The sequence below is a fragment of the Hemicordylus capensis genome, chromosome 13, assembly GCF_027244095.1.
Source record: "Hemicordylus capensis ecotype Gifberg chromosome 13, rHemCap1.1.pri, whole genome shotgun sequence".
Taxonomy (NCBI): domain Eukaryota; kingdom Metazoa; phylum Chordata; class Lepidosauria; order Squamata; family Cordylidae; genus Hemicordylus; species Hemicordylus capensis.
In genome coordinates, this window is record NC_069669.1 from 2,899,205 (window position 1) to 2,916,446 (window position 17,242).

Here is a 17,242-nt window from a genome sequence, read left to right on the forward strand (position 1 = left end):
CCCTTCTGCACAAAAATCACCCTCATCCGTTTTTATTTATCTATCGATCAAATTTGTAAGCCACCCCAAACTTCCATCTCTGGGCAGCTTTTTGCATTCTTCCCCCAGCGGAGAGGAAATTCAGGGCTGCAGTGAGGACAGCCACACACCTCTGAGTAGAAAAGCAAACCACACCAGCCAACTCCTCTTGCTGGGCCTGCCATTCTGAGCGCTGGATCAATTTCACTTCGTGCTCTCCAGCTGCTCTAGCAGCTTGAGAAACATGTTTGCCAACATCTGTTTCAATCCCATCACTTTGGAACCAGACGGTGACATTTCAGAGATTTGGGCTCAGGTGGAAAAGAGCGGTCAGATTGCAAGTGGGCGGGAAGGGGGGGCTGCTCAGCTGTGGTGCCTTTGGGCAGACAGCTTCCATTCCCTCAAGAGCCTTCCACTTATCCAACAGAGTATCGATTTATTGTTGTTGTTTTTTGACAGGTAACAACCAGCACATCAGAAGTCTGTCCACAGTGGCTTGCAGGCCTCTTCTCTTCAGGAGAGGTGGGGAGGGGAGCAGCAGCAGCAGGGAGAAGGAGAAGAGAGAAAACAGGAGTCTTCTCCTACCCTAATAATAGTTGTGAGGATGAGCCTAATGATTACCCTGATCAAGTAGCTGAAATGCAAGTCAAGGGCAGAGCTCAAGGAAGGAGGAACAGGAAGGGTCTCATGCTAAGAACCGTGAACAAAGATACGCGCAGGCACTTACCTGTAATAACTCAAGGTCCGATGAATCTTCCTGCCCGGGAACCATTTCTGTGAGCATCTCGGACATCACTTTTGTGTTTCCGCGCACCACATCTAGCTCGCTGCGCAGTCGTGCAATCTATTTGGAAAGATTTTTTCCCCCACTTTAAAGCAATCTCTCATCAAAGTCATGTGCAGTTCAGATTATAAAGCATGCGTTTTAGAGGCTCTTGCGTGTACGCTTTGCCTGCACAATACCTGTTCTGTATTTGCCGTGATGGGGCCGGTCACGTTCAGAGCTGGGGCCTGAGGGGCGGGGTATGCTGTTGGAGAAGGTGAGGAGTATGAACTGGAGCTCATCCTTTGCTGAGACTGGGACTTGTGCATGTTGGCGGCTGGGTCAACTTCAGGAACGCTCTAGCGGAGGAGGAAAAAACACAAAGGCACTCATGTAGGGACATGGCACACCCCTGCACTTGCTCTCTTGGGAAACTGTATAGAGAGAATGCTTCTGCATATTAAAAAAAAAGAGCTGCAATACCTTTTTACTTTTAAATAAAATTGTTGCTGCTGACACAGTTGGAGCAACAGCAACATCCTAAGGCCTGGGGAGCGGATATTTTACCACATCTGCCCCAAGAGTCTTCATCCCTCACCACTCACACCAGGAAAAGCCAGGAGTTGCGGCAAATGATGAATATTGATATACTACTTTTCAACAAATGTTCTCAAAAGCAGTCTACATAGAGAGATATAGAAGATGGTTCCCCATCCCCAAAGGGCTCGCAATCTAAAAAGATACAGAGGGGGAACACCAGCCACAGCCACTGGAAGGATGCTGTGCTGGGGCTGCATAGGGCCCGTTGCTCTTCCCCTGCTAAATGTAAGAGAATCGCCACTTTTAAGAAGGTGCCATTTTGCTCCGTTAGCTAACTCTTCAGCTGCCACATGAGGTGGTGCTCCACCCTGCAGAAGCTTGGGAGCACATCCTGGGGGAAGACTATTTTCCCCGGTGGACTCCAGGGATCCTTTAAAGTGCAGCCACTGGAACTGCAACAGTCACAGCTATCACTGGGTCTTCCTGCTGCTTTATTGTTTTGTTCATTGTTGACTTTATGGTTTAGTTGTTGTTATTTCTGACAGTACACTGCCTAGGGTACGCTATAGGGGGAAGGTGGGTCGAATTTCTTGGTTCCCTAGGCAAGAGAGTGTTCAGTGATGACAATCCCTTCACAAAGAAAAGCACATGGCTTAGGGCAGGGATGGGAACCTTGCCAAGGTTCCCCATCCCTGGCTTAGGGGAAATGGAGCCTGTAGGACAAACTTGCCTCTTGGAGCTCAAGAGTCAGAGTACTGCATTTTTAGATCACTCTCCCTTTCAAGAAAGCTCAGAGCAGCTTCCATGAGCTTCCAGTCATCATTTATTATTGCATTGTAATTCTGCCCTCTTTCTAGAGAGGCTCGAGGCAGCACAAATGGCTCTCCTCCTTCCCTATTTTATCCTCATGATAACCCAGGTTAGGCCGAGAGGGAGAGAACAACTAGCCTAAAGTCAACCAGTGCACCTCATGGCTGAGCAGGCATTTGAACCCAGGTCTCCTGGTCCTAGTTCAACACTCCCACCATTGCACTATGCTGGCTCTTTAGGTCCCATTTAGGTCCTCACTCAGTCAGCATCAACCTTGCTACAGAGTGGTCTGTGCCCAGATCCTTCCTTTCACTTTTGCTGGTCAGACAAAAATAAATAAAAAAAAAAGATCTCCCCCACAGTTCAGTTAAAATCAGTTGACTTAACTGGGGGCCATTTCAGTCATTTTTAAAGTTGCACCACGGTTCAGAGAAACTGCAGCAATTGCAAATTCCCTAACTATTCCTATTCCTCCACACGAGAGGACATCACTCACTTACTCTCTGTGGTGTGTGGATTGGAGACAGAGCATCAAGGTCAGCCATGGGAAATTCAACCCCTTTCCTTTTGAGCTCTTCATAAATGTGTACCACCCCAGTTAGATCAGGGCTGCTTCGAAATGCATCAGCCCAGGCCTGGAAGAAAAACCAAAATGCAGAGGGTTGTTACACAGTTTTCACACTATCAAGTTATCTTCCATCATGAAGTTTCATCTCAAGGAGCCTGTTCTTTTCAGCATTTAAGCTGCTGCCAGGCAAAGGAAGTAGATTGACCAATGGTTTGATTAGGTATAAGATGGCATCCTACATTTGTATGGGGAGGAGCCACAGCTCAGTAGCATGCATTCATTTGATTGATTGATTGATTGATTGATTGATATACCGCCCTTCCGAAATGGCTCAGGGTGGTTTACAATTAAAACAGAAAACATTAAAAACAATTAAAACAGCATGTACCTATAATGTCCTTTCATCCAAACCCTGCAACAGTCAACTAGGCCAGAGAGTCCCAACTTTAGATGATGTTGGACTACAACTCCCTCCATTCCCAGCAACAAAGCCTGAAAGCCCTTGGGAGTTGAAGTCCAACACCTAGAGTCCCAATGTTGAGAACCCCTGGCCTAAATAAATGAAGGGTTTATGCAAATGCTTGTTTCAAAACAATACCTCAAGAAGGTGCATTTTGTATATCTTTGAAAGGTACCACAATGGGAACTTGGCACTGCAACAAAGGAGTTCAAAGATAGGGGGCAGAGAGGAATGCTCCAAATTGGGAAGTATTGGAAGTGAGCAGGTAACAGAGGATGGGCTCTAGAGTGGAATCTTCTGAATTCAGAGACGTAAGTTTTGGGTGGTATAAAAATATGTAAAATAAAATAAAATAAAATAAATAAATCTAAAGATACTTTCTGCAGGAATTCTGCTGGAAATGTTGATTTCACAAAATCAGAACTACCAAATACACAGGCTGTCAGTAACAACATTTTTCTGTGCCCTTTGCAAAGAGAGAAAATGTGTCATGACACTACCCTGTACCAACACTATAGTACTTCAGCAGTTTTGATGCCACACTGACCTTTCCTTTTGACAAGTGCAAGTTCCACTGGTATTTGCAAAATAAAGGTCTATTCACTTCACTATTAAATGTAATTTGTTTTCAAAGTCCACTTATTACAGAAAAATGATTGCAATGTCTCTTCCAGGGCTCAGGGAAAGCAGTAGGTACTGAAAACTGACAAAAGCTAGCAAGATGAAAAACATAATTAAAAATATAAAATACAAGTGATTGAAAAGGACCCTGATCTGCTTAAGCTTGACTATTAGAAGTGAACCTCTTAAAGGGCTTCTAGAACATGGTCAGGCTCTGACTTTGGCGAGCCCCCAGGCAAGAGAGAATTCCATAGGTGCAGGTCAGCCACTAATTGTGCCTCTCTTGCTCAGTCAGGAGCACCCGGAGGACCCTCTTATCTTTGACGTTATGGTAGAACTTATGGTAGGAAAAGATATTGCTAGGGCAAGACTGAGCTGAGCCAAAGAGGGTTATGAAATAAAGCTATGCAGGACTGCTGCACTGAAGTTTCACATAAAATATTGAAGACTGCATTTTGATTAAGAAAGTCAAGTTGAAAACAAACCACAATGGCTGAAGTCTAGCTTAACTGAAGACTTATATCCACCTCTCTTTTCTTTTGTTCTTTTCAAAAGAAAAAGCCAATAAGATTTAACATCTAAATAAAATTACTTAATCAGTTAACAGACCTTCCTCAAAACATGCCATCAAAAGCCTGCTTTTAAAAAAAACACAAATGTTCAAGTAGGGTTTAGAACAGAAAAACGAAACGGAAGGAGGAACAGAAGCAAAAACCACCCCAAGCAATTCCATCAATCTGGAGACAGATCTCTGGCCTGCCCTTACCCCAAACGGCTTGCCCACTGACATGGCCGGCCGGCCCTAGATGAAATGGACCCCAGGCAAGTTGATGGAGCACCTCCCTCCATCTACACTGCTTTTGAATACCTTGACTTTTGTTGCAACTGTAGCCTTTGCATGACTTTGATGCATGAACTGCAGGCATGAGTTATCCCTTTTATGCAAGATAAATTTGCAGGCATAGATCTAAATATCTGGGTGATATATGGAGCATCAAAATACATGCTTTTCCTCGGCGATTACAGAAGCATTTTAATGTAAAGCATAACTGAAATGCCAGTGGCCCAGCCTCCACAACAGCTGCCTGGGTCGTCTGCCCTGAAATCCAGCCTTGCCAGCTACCCCAGAAGCTGGAACACAGAGATCCTTTTACTCTCACAAAGCAAGGAAAAGTTCAGTCAGTTGTCCATTCAGTCTTTTCCAACCCCAGGACAAGGGATATATCGACGAAGAACACATTATGAGCAAAATCAAAAACCTCCAAGATAAGACTCACAATTTCTCAAGCAGCAAGGACGCCTCACTGTTTATCCTCTACACCTTGAGGCAGACGCATCATTACTTGTAAGCTAATGGCTCCGCTTCCCAATAGCGTTAATTAAGCTCATCGATTCTGAGCTGCAACGGGAGCTGCAGCCAATGCCGCAGGAGCAGAAGAAACGTGATCTTTGATTGGCAAGATCTACTGGGGTTGGCGAGGTCAGTTACCAAGGAAGCGTCCTTAATTACTACAGAAGCACCCTTGTTGCAGAAGCAATTCCAACTCCCTTGTAGCATCTCCTATTCGCAAGAGGAAGGCCAGCAAAAGCCATTTACACATAGCAGCATTTCAGATGCTGCTGATCAAAAGCCAGCTCAGCAGAACAGAAAACGCTTCAAGGGAAGGTTTCTGTTTAACCATTACACCAGAGTTTATTTATTAATTCTTACCAGAAGGCACTTGAACCAGTGAAGTCAAGTTCTATAGCAGCAGAGATCTGTTCTTTCTAGGAAAGCGGGCCACAGAATCCCATCCTAGGGCTGGTTTTAACTATTACGCCAGGGGTAGGCAACCTTGCTTCTCCAGTTGTTGCTGAACTACAACTCCCATCATCCCCAGCCACAAATTTATTATGGCTGGCGATTATGGGAGTTGTAGTTCAACAAAAAGCTGGAGAGCCAAGGTTGCCTACCCCTGTATTATGCCAAGCAAATTCCAGTGCAGAATCTCAGTGCATAGACCCCCTTATTTAATTCATTCATTCTTCGATTTCTATACTGCTCTTCCAAAATGGCTCAGGGCGGATTAAATTTAAAAAAAGCAATTAAAATCAATTAGCAGTTAAAAACAGAGGTTGTAAAACACCATAAAACAATAACAGTTAAATCATTCAAAACAGTTTTAAAGCCCTGAAAAAACTAGGTTACGATGTTAAAACCGTTTACAATTTAAGAACCTTGGAAGGCCAGGCCAAACAGATAGGTTTTGAGAGCTAATAAAGAATTTAGATTACGGATTTGTGCCAGGAATGCATTCCACAGGAGCAGCTACAGAGAAGGCCCGCCCCTAAGTCGCCACCAGACACACCGGTGATAGCTGGAGACGGACCTCCTCAGATGACCTTAACGTGCAGTGAGGAGCATGCAGAAGAAGGCGCTCTCTAAGGTAACCTGGACCTAAGTCGTTCAGGGCTTTAAAGGTAATAACCAGCACTTTGTATTTCGCCCGGAAACATATCGGCAGCCTGTGCAACTGTTTCAAAATAGGCTTAATATGGTCTCTCCGGGTTGCCCCAGAGACCAATCTGGCTGCCGCATTTTGAACTAACTGAAGTTTCTGAACTACGAACAAAGGCAGCCCCATGTAAAGCCCATTGCAAGAACGGAGAGCGCTTATGGCAACAACTGCTTATTAAACTATGCTAATCAAAACATTTCTACCCTACCTCTCAGCCCAAGGACCCCCAAAGTGGCTAAAAACTTCAGTAATAAAAATCATAAAATAGTAAGAGGCACAGCCAAAATACAAACAGATGTAGAACAGAACACTCAAGCCGAAGCTGCTCCAGATTTCAGGGGGCCTGGGCAAGCAGCCCTCCATCGACCCTTCCTACTTGGGCGGGCCTTCCGAGTCCTCTAACCTATCGTTTACACTGAAGATGTTCGGAACCAATGAGAAAAAAGCAAGCAAACCTCTTCCGGCGAGAGATAAAGGTAGAATTAAAAACTCCTCAACAGACCTGAATTAGTGCAAGGACTTTATCTTGGACAATGGTTGGAGGATTGTTCTTGGGAGAGATTATTTTCACCAGGACTCCATCGATAAAGTCACGGTTTGCTACCAGGATGTGAAAGCGATGGCCACAGTTCTTCACGCAAGTTTCCAGGACCTGGGTACGAAACACACGTCACAGGTGAAGCAAAGGAAACTGGACGAGGTTAGCAACTAATTTCCCTGGTGGGCCATTTTGAGAAATGAGCGAGGGTGATGAAACAGGGTCTTAAGCTTCATTCCCTAGTATGGCCAGCTAGTAGGTTCTGTTGGTACGAGCACCACTTGCTACGTTATTTGCTTCTAGGCTGGCAACAGGAGTTGGGCGGGGGCAGGCAAGGATCTCAGGGGGCTAAATTTGGCCCAGGGGCCTACAGCTGCTGACCCCTCAATCACATACTTGTCTACTCCACTCACCGTTAGAGCCAACATAACTTCTCTGTAGTTTTTGTTTCCATTCAACCTCTTCTTGAGTGCTCGGATGGCATCCTTTGGGCTGATGGGGGAAAATAACACCATCATAAGAGAAAGCTAGCGGTATTGGCACTTCACACTTCAGCTTTGTTAGTCCAGGCCTCCCACTGAGGACCTGGGGAAGAGAGTGTGGCCAGCCACAGCCTTTTCTGGCTGCTATCTCTTCAGCCTCCAACAAACTGAATCACCAAAACAGAAACCAGCTCTAAGCCAAACTAAGTTAGGAACATAGGCAGCTGCCATATACTGAGTCAGGCCATTGGTCCATCTCACTCAGTATTGTCTACACAGACTGGAAGCAGCTTCTCCAAGGTTGCAGGCAGGAATCTCTCTCAGCCCTATCTTGGAGATGCTGCCAGGGAGGGAACTTGAAAGCTTCTGCATGCAAGCAGGAAGGTGCTCTTCCCAGAGTGGCCCCATCCCTGAAGGGGGATATCTTACAGTGCTCACATATGTAGTCTCCCATTCAAATGCAACCAGGGTGGACCCTGCTTAGCAAAGGAGACAATTCATGCTTGTTACCATAAGACCAGCTCTCCTCCCAGTTATGGACCTCTCCTCCCAGGGAGAGAGGAAAAGCCCCTTTTAAAATTTGTTTTATTTGAGGCTTGGCTACCAATCACAGGGCTCCTGTGGATTCCCAGGCCCTGTTAACCCTCAGCTACCCACTACAGACATGCACTCGCACAAACTTACCCTTCTTCTGTCTCATTGATGATGTCACATATTTCCATGTTAAGAGTCCAGTCTTCACTCTGTAGGGAGCCATCCGTGGCCTTTTCTACAAAAGAAAAGTGGGGTGGGGGGGAAGCACATTTGTTCACTCTTGTGCCCTCAGGAGTGACAGAGAACAACTCTGCCCCTCCTATGTGCCAGCTCTTCTGATATTATTTATCTCCTGCCCCTCCAGTGCAATACTGCTTGGGCTGACTCACAAGAGTAAACAATAAAAGTAATATTAAAAATCCAACACAACAAAACACAATGTAGAATAAACCTAATTAGAACAAACCCAATTAAAGTTAAAAACCCATCAGTCTGTAGTAAGAGACATTAAAAAGCTTCTCTAAACAAGTCGTTTTAAGATCTCCTCTCCTAAGAAAGGGAGCATGGCAAAACTCTTCTAGGAGGGCCTTCCAGAGCTGAGGGGCCACAACTGAAGAGGCCCTGTCTCTTGTCCCCACCAAGCTAATCTCAATCAATGGTGGGGCTGCGAGCAGTGCTCAAAGAAGCTTGTTTTATTTGGATGCAAAAACGCACATCTTTCAAGACAGCCATCATATTTCCCCTTCTCTTCTCCAGGCTAAACAGAGCCCAGAGAAGAAAAGACCAAAGGGTTTTAGAAAGAAGGTGTTTTCCATCAAGTATATCATGACGTACAGCCAACAGTTCTTGAAGTCTGAACAACATTTCAGACAGCAAAACACCATGGCTGCCCCTCTAGCATTCTAAACCAAACAGGCAGAAGCAGACGAGGAAAGGCAAGCAGAGAGCTCATCATTAATTACCACCAATGGGAGGGAAGGCTAGAAGGTGCATTCACTCCACCCATGATGCTCAGTTGTCAGTTACTATGAAACTATCTTTCTTTGTATATTGGAACTCCTGGCCTAGCCTAGCATTCTCTTCCACATAGTCAACCACCAGCTGTGGTTCTACTGGCTACCATCGCTAGGGGCCCAACAACATCAACATCTAACTTCCATGAAGTATGAGGCTCCTAAACAGTCAATTCTTATTCAATTCAATTTTTATTACAGCCATAGGCCATACAAAAGACATAAAAAAGCAATTCTGCCTCAGGATTTTTGTTTCCTAAAAGCTCTACCTCAAGTTTTACCATAAAATATATAAGGGCCAGTTTCACCTCTATAGGTCAGTTTCAGGACCAATTCTTCCAAAAGGAGACATACTCATGGAAAATACAATGTCTGCATGGAAAGAAGAACATAAGAGATTTTGCCAGACAATGCCACAAGCAAGACGCAAGATTTCTGCCAGCTTTTTCTGCATGTAGAGTTCTCATTTTGATAGTTTTAATCCACACACACTTCTTCAGGAGGAATAATTTCCCCTCTTGTGGAAGAGAAGTATCAGCCCCCAAAGACATATAACTGGCATAAGCTATCATGCTCTTCACCAGTGTTCCCTCCAAGTTGTGCACACACTCACAAGGTTTTTTTTAATGTCCACTCAGTTAATTTTAGATCCTGCTCAGGTTGTATCAGGAAGGCCCCACTCGTAACGCACGTGCACACACACTGCTTTGATACTGCCATCCAGAACAAAACTCATTCTGCCCACAGATGGAAAAATTTTTTAGAGAACACTGCTCTTCACTGGACCCCAGCTGCTCAGGGGAAATTTTTAGTGGACAAAAGCTTTTGCTCTTGCTCCTTACAAAATATGAATCAACTATTTATTCATTAGCTGTGAAGCCAACATTTCAAGGAGGGCAAGAACGTGACCAGCTGAAATACAAAGCCAGAATAAATCCATTCTTATTGCAGAAGACAGTTGCAATTCTGATGTGCAGCAAATACTCGAGGAGTCACCAAAACTCTGGAAAGGACTCCAGAAAACCCAGAATCAGACAAGCTGCTCTGAGTTTATCTGGAGGAGCATGAATCAGGACCAAGAGCAGATAGGCAGTACACCTTGCTGTCACAACAAAGGCTGGCTTCCAAGAACCAACTTACTGCAGTAGTCCTTTCCTATTAACATCACTTACACAACAGACTAGTGTATAATTTGCCACCTCTCTTGCAACACAAGCCCAGGGTGGGGTCAGATCCAAGTATCAGAGGAAATAGCATTCATGCCTACATAAAAGGAACAAAAATATATTAGCAGCAGCAACTCAGCCCATGAAGCTCACAGGGTGACCTTGTGCCAGTTATCTCAGCCTAACTTACCGAACAGTGTTGCTACCAGGATGAAGGAAAGGACCATGTACATCACTCTGAGCAACTTGGAGGCAGGGTGGGATACAGATGTAACAAACAGCTTGCTGCCTCCCGTTTGCAAACACACACTTTTTAATAACTAGTTCAGGGACATCGTCGCTGCTAGCCTGGCAGCAAGTTCAATTTGTGCTATGCAGGCTACTGCAGGGCTCGATAAATTCCTGGTGCCAAAGAGCCATGGTGCCTAGAAACTTAATTCTAAAATATTCAGAGGTAGAGTCATTTAATAAAATCTTTGTTTCAGGCAGCCCTATTTCTATTCTATGTTGCTTGTAAAGGGGATAAAGAGAAGCCCACCTACCTTCCCTGTACACAATCTCCAACGTTAAGTCCAGTAACCCTGTGAAGTACCCACTGAATGGCCCCTAAATTTTGGGCCTGGCTCCTAGATCCAAAGTGGGGTGTGTGTGTGTGTGTGTGTGTGTGTGTGGCAAGGCCTGTGTCACTGATTTCAAGCTGCACCGATGCACAGAAACTCGCAACATTTCAGGAGAATTGGTTAGAAGAATCATGACAAACCACAGTCTGACAATGTAGTCACCACACCACATTGGACCTCCAAGACAAGGGCAAGGTGCAAATGAAACATCCTTGTTCTGAAAACAAGGTTTCCACAGCCTTGTGGCTGTGAACTCAGATTACAGTAGCAGTGAATAAGGTCTAAATGCTGTATGTGTGAACAAGCCTCAAGATGTTTCCCAGGTAGGGCGGCCAACTCTTACTGAAGCTATTCCTGGATATTCCCACCCACTACAATATTTTTTCATAACATCAAGCCCTTAAAATCTCCAGGACTAATTTCAAGAATCACCTGGAGCGCGGGCAATCCTATTCCTAGATATGAATGCAGCAAGTGTACGAGTGAGTGAGACACCAGGACTCAAAACTCAGTATTGCCCAATGTTGTCAGTTGGTTTTGTCATCATTGCTGAGAAGTTGACGATTAGAGACATACAGGCGATAGAAAACAATTCAAAAAGAATCACTAAACAATTAACGTCTCTTTGCTATTATGGAACAGAGACGTTAATTGTTTAGTGATTCTTTTTGAATTGTTTTCCATGGTAAGGCACTGCAAGAACTTGAGATTTAGTTGGTGGGATATGGAATTGTAGAAATACAAAATAATGGTCATGTGTCTCAGCTCTTCCCAAATGCTTCTCTAAAAGGCTTTTGTAGCCCTGGCATTTACCTAAAGTCACTGTTCGCTCCCAATTAAATTTTCATGCGAGCCAGTGCCGTTTCCTGGCAGAGAGGTCATGATGCTGGTGCATTTACAGCCTGCACGATTCCCCACCCCCACCCACCCCACTTCTGTTTGCAATTATGGGAGGCCACCAGACCTTGAGTGCTGATACCAAAGCTGTGATCGACGCAACATGCTTAAAATGGGGCTATTCTCTGTGTTTTGCAGCATCAAAAGAGCCATCAATGAATGCCAGGGCCAAATAATTGCGTCTCATATGCACAGCAAGGCAGAACCATGGAAACACTGGACAAGCAAAGCACTGTTCAGCAAGGCCAACTTTGGCCCAGCCTTTGCTCCAGAAAGACGCACCCAGTAATTAGAACGCGGGCTGCCACTTTCGTCTTCTAAGGAGCAGCCGACTTCACACCACCCCATCCTCCCTGAGAATTAGAAAGGAATTCTTAGGGGACAATCCCGCACTTTTATAGCCCATTCACATCCATGCCATTGGAGGGGAACATCCACAGTACTGTGCAGAGACTCATTTGAAATCTTACCAAAACACCTCATAATCAAGCTGCGGGAAACCCACTGGGTGCTTGCAGTGAATGAGTAGCAAAAGAGGGAGCAAAGGAAAGAGATAGGAGCAAGTATCAAACCAAAGGCTCAGAAACCAAAGGAAATCTCCGGCAAGACAAACTTTGGTGACACTTAACAATAATGTTCATTACTGACTCTCCCTGTTGTATCAGAAACGTGTTAAAAACTGACAGGAACTTCAGTTCTCATCACATTCTAAAACCCAGGAGGAAACTACATTGCAGAAATGATGTGTTCCTGTAACCCTGTGGGAAGGGTGGCAGAGCACCTGCTTTGCATGCAGAAGGTTCCTGGTTTAATCCCTGGCACTTCAGGTGGGGCTGAGAAATACCTGTCTGACACCCCATTGCCAGTCAATAGACAATACCAAGCTAGATGGACTAATGGTTTGACTAGGCAGAAGGTTGCTTCCTACATAACCCCATACCCTACAAGATTGCAAACAAAAGTTTATATGATGAACAGAAGCACCATAGCTCCATTTTTAATTTTAATTGGGTTGGTTTTAATTGTTTTCCTTCTACACTGTGTTTTGTGTTGAACTTTATATTATAAAATATATTATTTATATGTTAGCAGTCCCCTGCTAACTGAGCAAAGAGGCACCTTTTTAAAGTGATGATTCTCTTTATTGAGCAGGCGGAGAGCAACTGGCCCTATCCATCTCCAGCACAGCATCCCTCCAGTGGCTGTTGCTGGTGTTAATCTAATGTTTCTTTTTATATTGTGAGCACTTTGGGGACAGGGAACCATTTTATTTATTTATATCAATGTGAACCACTTTGGAAACTTTTGTTGAAAAGCTTTATATAATTCATCATATCTCATATATTACCTTTACTGTTTACTGTTGTGAGTCAAGCAGTATTGTACTGTAGGAGCAGGAAGATAGAAAATAAATACATATCTGAAGGGCTGTCACATCATTGCTCTGTAAATCCACCTTTAAATAATATTCACCACCATCACAGAAAGCTGCAGTCCAGTGGAAGTACATCACTCTAAAAGCATAACAGCAGTCCTGCTGGATCAGAAGAAAACCCATCTAATCCAAAATCTTGCTTCCCACAGCAACTGACCAGAAACTGCTGAGAATCCCACAAACAGGCCATCTACTGTTGACCCCCAACAATTCGGTGACAGACTGCCTCTGAACATGGAGGTTCCATCCAGCCACCATGACTAACTCTTGTCTTGGAGTTCCATTGCCACAAGCTTCACTGATGTATTCTGACCCAAAGTCTTTTCAGGGAAACATTACAACCTAAGAGTTTCTGCTCCTTAAAAGAGGTACAATATATATAGTGGTTTTCAACCCACATGCCCAGGGACCCCTGAGGTTCCTTGGAAACTCCTCAAGAGTTTGCCACTAAGATAATTAACGGCAGACATGCTTCCCAGAAGATGGCTTGCAAAACCACCTATGGTACAATAGCACACTATTTCATCATCATGATATGCGGAAGCAAGGGAAGTACATGAATCGGCTTTGCTAACAGGCCTACTCGCAGCTCGGGTAAGTGGGAAGCAAGGCCCCATCTAGTCTGGCCTAGACTCCCAGTGAACCCAGTGGGCACCCTACAATGCATTCCAGAACCCTGATGCAGGAGATCCTCAGCAGGAAGTGGATGTGGGAAGTGTCTCCTGAAGTTCAAAAGACCACTCTGCTCTATGATCAAAATAAAGATCCATTCATTCATTCAAAAGACCATGGAAAAGAGAGTTGCTTCTTTGCTTTCATTTAAAATGGGCATTCTGCAGATTTAGTTCACAGTGAAGAGGCCTTGAGACTTCAGCTTTGTACAGAATATGCTCTTAACAGTAATGTACCGTAAAGTAACCCTTGAAACTGTGGAAATGTTGCAGACAGAAGATGGATGTTCAGAGTCACTTATTCAAGGTCACAGAAAAGAGAAGCACCAGTGCCAGGATGCAAACTGTGAATTTCCTGACTCTCGACAACGCACTTGCTACACGAGGGTTCCTTGCCCTCAATGGCAAACTAGTTTCCACTGAACAAAGTGTGATGGTTAATTAAAAGTAGGTCAGCCCTTCATCTATAGTGTTGCCCATAGAACTGGATCCCCTGTTCGTTCCCCAAGCAGCAGATGGGCCCAGGCTGCATTGCTCTATGACCACCACTGCCCTGCCCCAAATAAAGCCTGGCAATCCAGGGAAGAGGCACAGACCAGGAAAAGGGCCCCCAACAATAACATTTCTTACAGCATTGGGGCCAAGCATCTTTGTCACCCCACAACATCAGGCAAGACTAACATTTATTCTCATAGGCAGTGTGTGGGGTGGGGAGAGAATAATAGAGAAAGTAAGCTAACCTAGTTCTCATCTGCAGGTCTGGTTAACTACAGAAGTGGATGGAGAGACCCGCTTAGGACAGTTTCTCATCCAATTCCCAATCTAAACTCAAAGTCCCTTTTAAGTAAGCAAGTGTTGTTTTGGGACCTTACCACTCTTGTTCCTCGGCACCTTCTTCAGGAACACCACTGCCTATTAAGATCATTGAGGGAGGTCTGGTTACAATTACCACTGCCTTCTTGGTGGTGATCCAAAACTTATGCTGGGCTGAATAGGGACAGTTGCTCTTCCACTGCTGAACAGAAGAAAACTATCATTTTAAAGGGGGTCCCTTTGCCCAGTTAGCAGGCTCTATAGCCCTCTACTGTGGTCTGCCCCAACATCTAGTAATCATAGAAGTTGGGGGAAAACAACATGTTCAGCGATTGTCCTGCACAATCTCTGAACATGGAGGTTCGTGGCTAACAGCCATTAATTAATTACCCTATCAACCAAGAATTTGAAGAATTCTTTGGTGTGTGTTTTTAAACAGCCATCTTTAAAGTGACTAGCTCACCCTCCATCTCATAGTAAAAAAAAATTATGTATTAAATATGCATTCAGAGAAATAACCCTTTTTCAAAAACCATGGATGATTGCAAATCAAGGCCACCAAGTTCTTGCGTTTTGACACAAGGCTTCGGCATCGCAGTCATTTCCTCTTAGTCACTGTTTGTAAAGCAGGTAAACTCCCAACCTCTACTGTACTCTCTCTCAATGGGGAAGTCACATTTAACCTACCAGATGGTCTTAGATGCCCAATTCTGTACCTTCCCTCAAAGAGTACCTTTTTCTTAAGGTACCCTTTTTGAGACAAAGGGGTCACAAAGACAGCACAGGAGCACATACAGCCTAGACTTATCCAAGCCAGGCTTACCTCTCAGGGGTCGGCCACCCATCCCTGATGCAATTCTAAGTGCCAAGCTCTCCCCGCATGCAGGCTCCCTCCATCAGCCCCCAAGCTATGCACCCCATCTCCCCACCCAGAGGCGCTCTTACCCCTGGACTTTGGGGCCGAAGTTCAGGGCCTACACAGCCCCCAAATCTTTTTTAGCCTGTCCTGAGTGACGTGGTCGCCTGGCTGAGCATGATGACGCTTAATTTGCAGGGAAGGGGGTGGGGTTTCCAAAGGCCTTTGGGTCCAGGCTCCAAAATGACCTAGGTGCACCCTGTCTCCCCACCAGGCTCTGCTCCTCACCCCCACCCGACTACAGCAGCCTTCCCCAGGCTGCGCCTCTTCCCCCCACTGCAAGATTTTCAGCCCCCTGGTCTTGCCTCCAAGCCCAGAATGTGCCCCCCGCTCCCAGGCGGTGCTTCCCCACCTCAGGCGCGCGGGTGGCAAGCAGGCCAGTCCACGGAGGGCCACGGGCGGGAGCCGCTTCTCCCTTCACAGAGCAGCAAGGGGGGTGGGGTGAAACTGCACCTGCCAAAATTCCCCCTTCTGCACAGCGCCTGCCCAGGACCTGCTCGTCTGGCCGGGTAGCCCCACGGCCCTCCCCATTGCAGCCGGGCCCCCCTGTTTTCCCACCCTACCCACCGCAGGGAGACTATTCCCCCCCACACACACCTTGCGCCCCTTCCCGACGCCTCAGGCCTGCCGCGCCCTTCCCTCGCCCGCGACCCCCCACCCCTTCAGCGCCTACTCACCAAGGCTCTGCCCCACCGGGGTGCTGAAGGGGTTCCCCAACAGAAACTCCATCTTGGGATGACAACAAGCCGGGCCGGCCTCCGGGCGCGCTCCGCCTCTGACCTCCGCTGGCCTCCTCGCCCCGCCTCCAGCTTCGATTGACACGCCAGCTAGCCAAGCGGAGCCACCGCCTTTCAAAGCAGCCCGCCTTCCGGCGTCTTCGACTGGTTCGTGTCCCCAGCGTCCACGTTCTCATTGGTAAAAGCCCATGCCAATCACTGTCAGGCCAGGCAGCCAGACCTCGAAGCTGACAGGGCTCGGATGAGGAGAGGAGGGAAAGCGATCCCGCCTACGGAGCGGAGTTATTGGCTAGGGTCTCACCCAAGCACTGCCGCCTATTGGGTAATGTTCGCTTATTCTCGCCGAATGCTTGGGCCGAGTAGCCAATCCTTACGGGCCGGGACTGTTTATGCGCCTTCTGATTGGGTGCCCGGGTTTCATTCGGCTTCTGCCTCTCTTCAGGCAAACCGGCCGTGTCACGTGACGACGGAAGCCTAGAGATGTTTTGATCACGTGCTTCGCCTAGCAACGGTCGTGGCTTTCCTAGCAACCAGGTTTTCCCAGGCCTTAACTCTTGGGGAACAACCACCAAAGGGCCGAATCTAGCGGGGGACGCGACTGTGGGTTGCGCCTGGGTCGGCTGGACCTCTTTCCCACCGAGACTGGCTCCTCTCTTGGCTTGGTGACATACTGCTGTGGTTTGGGTGGCCAAGACAGTGATCAGGTGCTTGGTGGTGGAGGGTGGCAGGCTTCTTCCTGCACTTTTAACAGTTGCTTGCACGACAGGCAGAAATACAACAGGTGCCGTTATTAAGCTTGGCGGGCTGAGGTTGTGCTTCTGGAGTCAGCCTCTGAGAAGCCTGTTTGTAATAGTGGCCAGCCAGCTAGATGTCTTTGGAGAGCTCGGGGTTTGGCCAAGCACCTGGTATTAGCAAGTAAACTGCCTCTGAACATGGAGGTTCCATTTCTCTATCATGGCTAAGACCACTAAGGCCCGTTTAGTTCTCTGCTCAACAGCCAGGCAGATGTCTCTAGGAAACTCCAAGGCAGGGCATGGAAGCTGTGCCTTTTTGCCCCCAGCACATGGTATTCAGAGGTATGCTGCTTCTGAATGTGTACATGCCATCCTAGCTATCATGGCAAAGAACACAAGAGAAACCTT

At 46.3% G+C, this 17,242-nt stretch overlaps 1 protein-coding gene across 7 annotated transcripts in view; it reads right to left on the reverse strand.

Annotated features, from left to right (window-relative positions):
- TOM1L2 (target of myb1 like 2 membrane trafficking protein) overlaps window positions 1-16,528 on the reverse strand; it is a 42,071-nt gene extending 25,543 nt beyond the window's left edge. For 2 of the 7 annotated variants that reach the window (XM_053276732.1, XM_053276734.1), the window contains exons 1-7: window positions 16,041-16,525; window positions 7,983-8,067; window positions 7,230-7,308; window positions 6,781-6,930; window positions 2,632-2,766; window positions 982-1,140; window positions 746-862 (exon numbers count right to left, since the gene is read on the reverse strand). In XM_053276732.1, coding sequence (XP_053132707.1) covers window positions 746-862; window positions 982-1,140; window positions 2,632-2,766; window positions 6,781-6,930; window positions 7,230-7,308; window positions 7,983-8,067; window positions 16,041-16,092 — 777 coding nt within the window. In that variant the 5' untranslated portion in view covers window positions 16,093-16,525. Of the gene's footprint in view, window positions 1-745; window positions 863-981; window positions 1,141-2,631; window positions 2,767-6,780; window positions 6,931-7,229; window positions 7,309-7,982; window positions 8,068-14,506; window positions 14,650-16,040 lie in introns of all 7 variants that reach the window. The other 5 variants (XM_053276731.1, XM_053276729.1, XM_053276730.1 and 2 more) reach the window with 5 other exon arrangements.
- Between the last annotated feature and the right edge of the window lie 714 nt (window positions 16,529-17,242).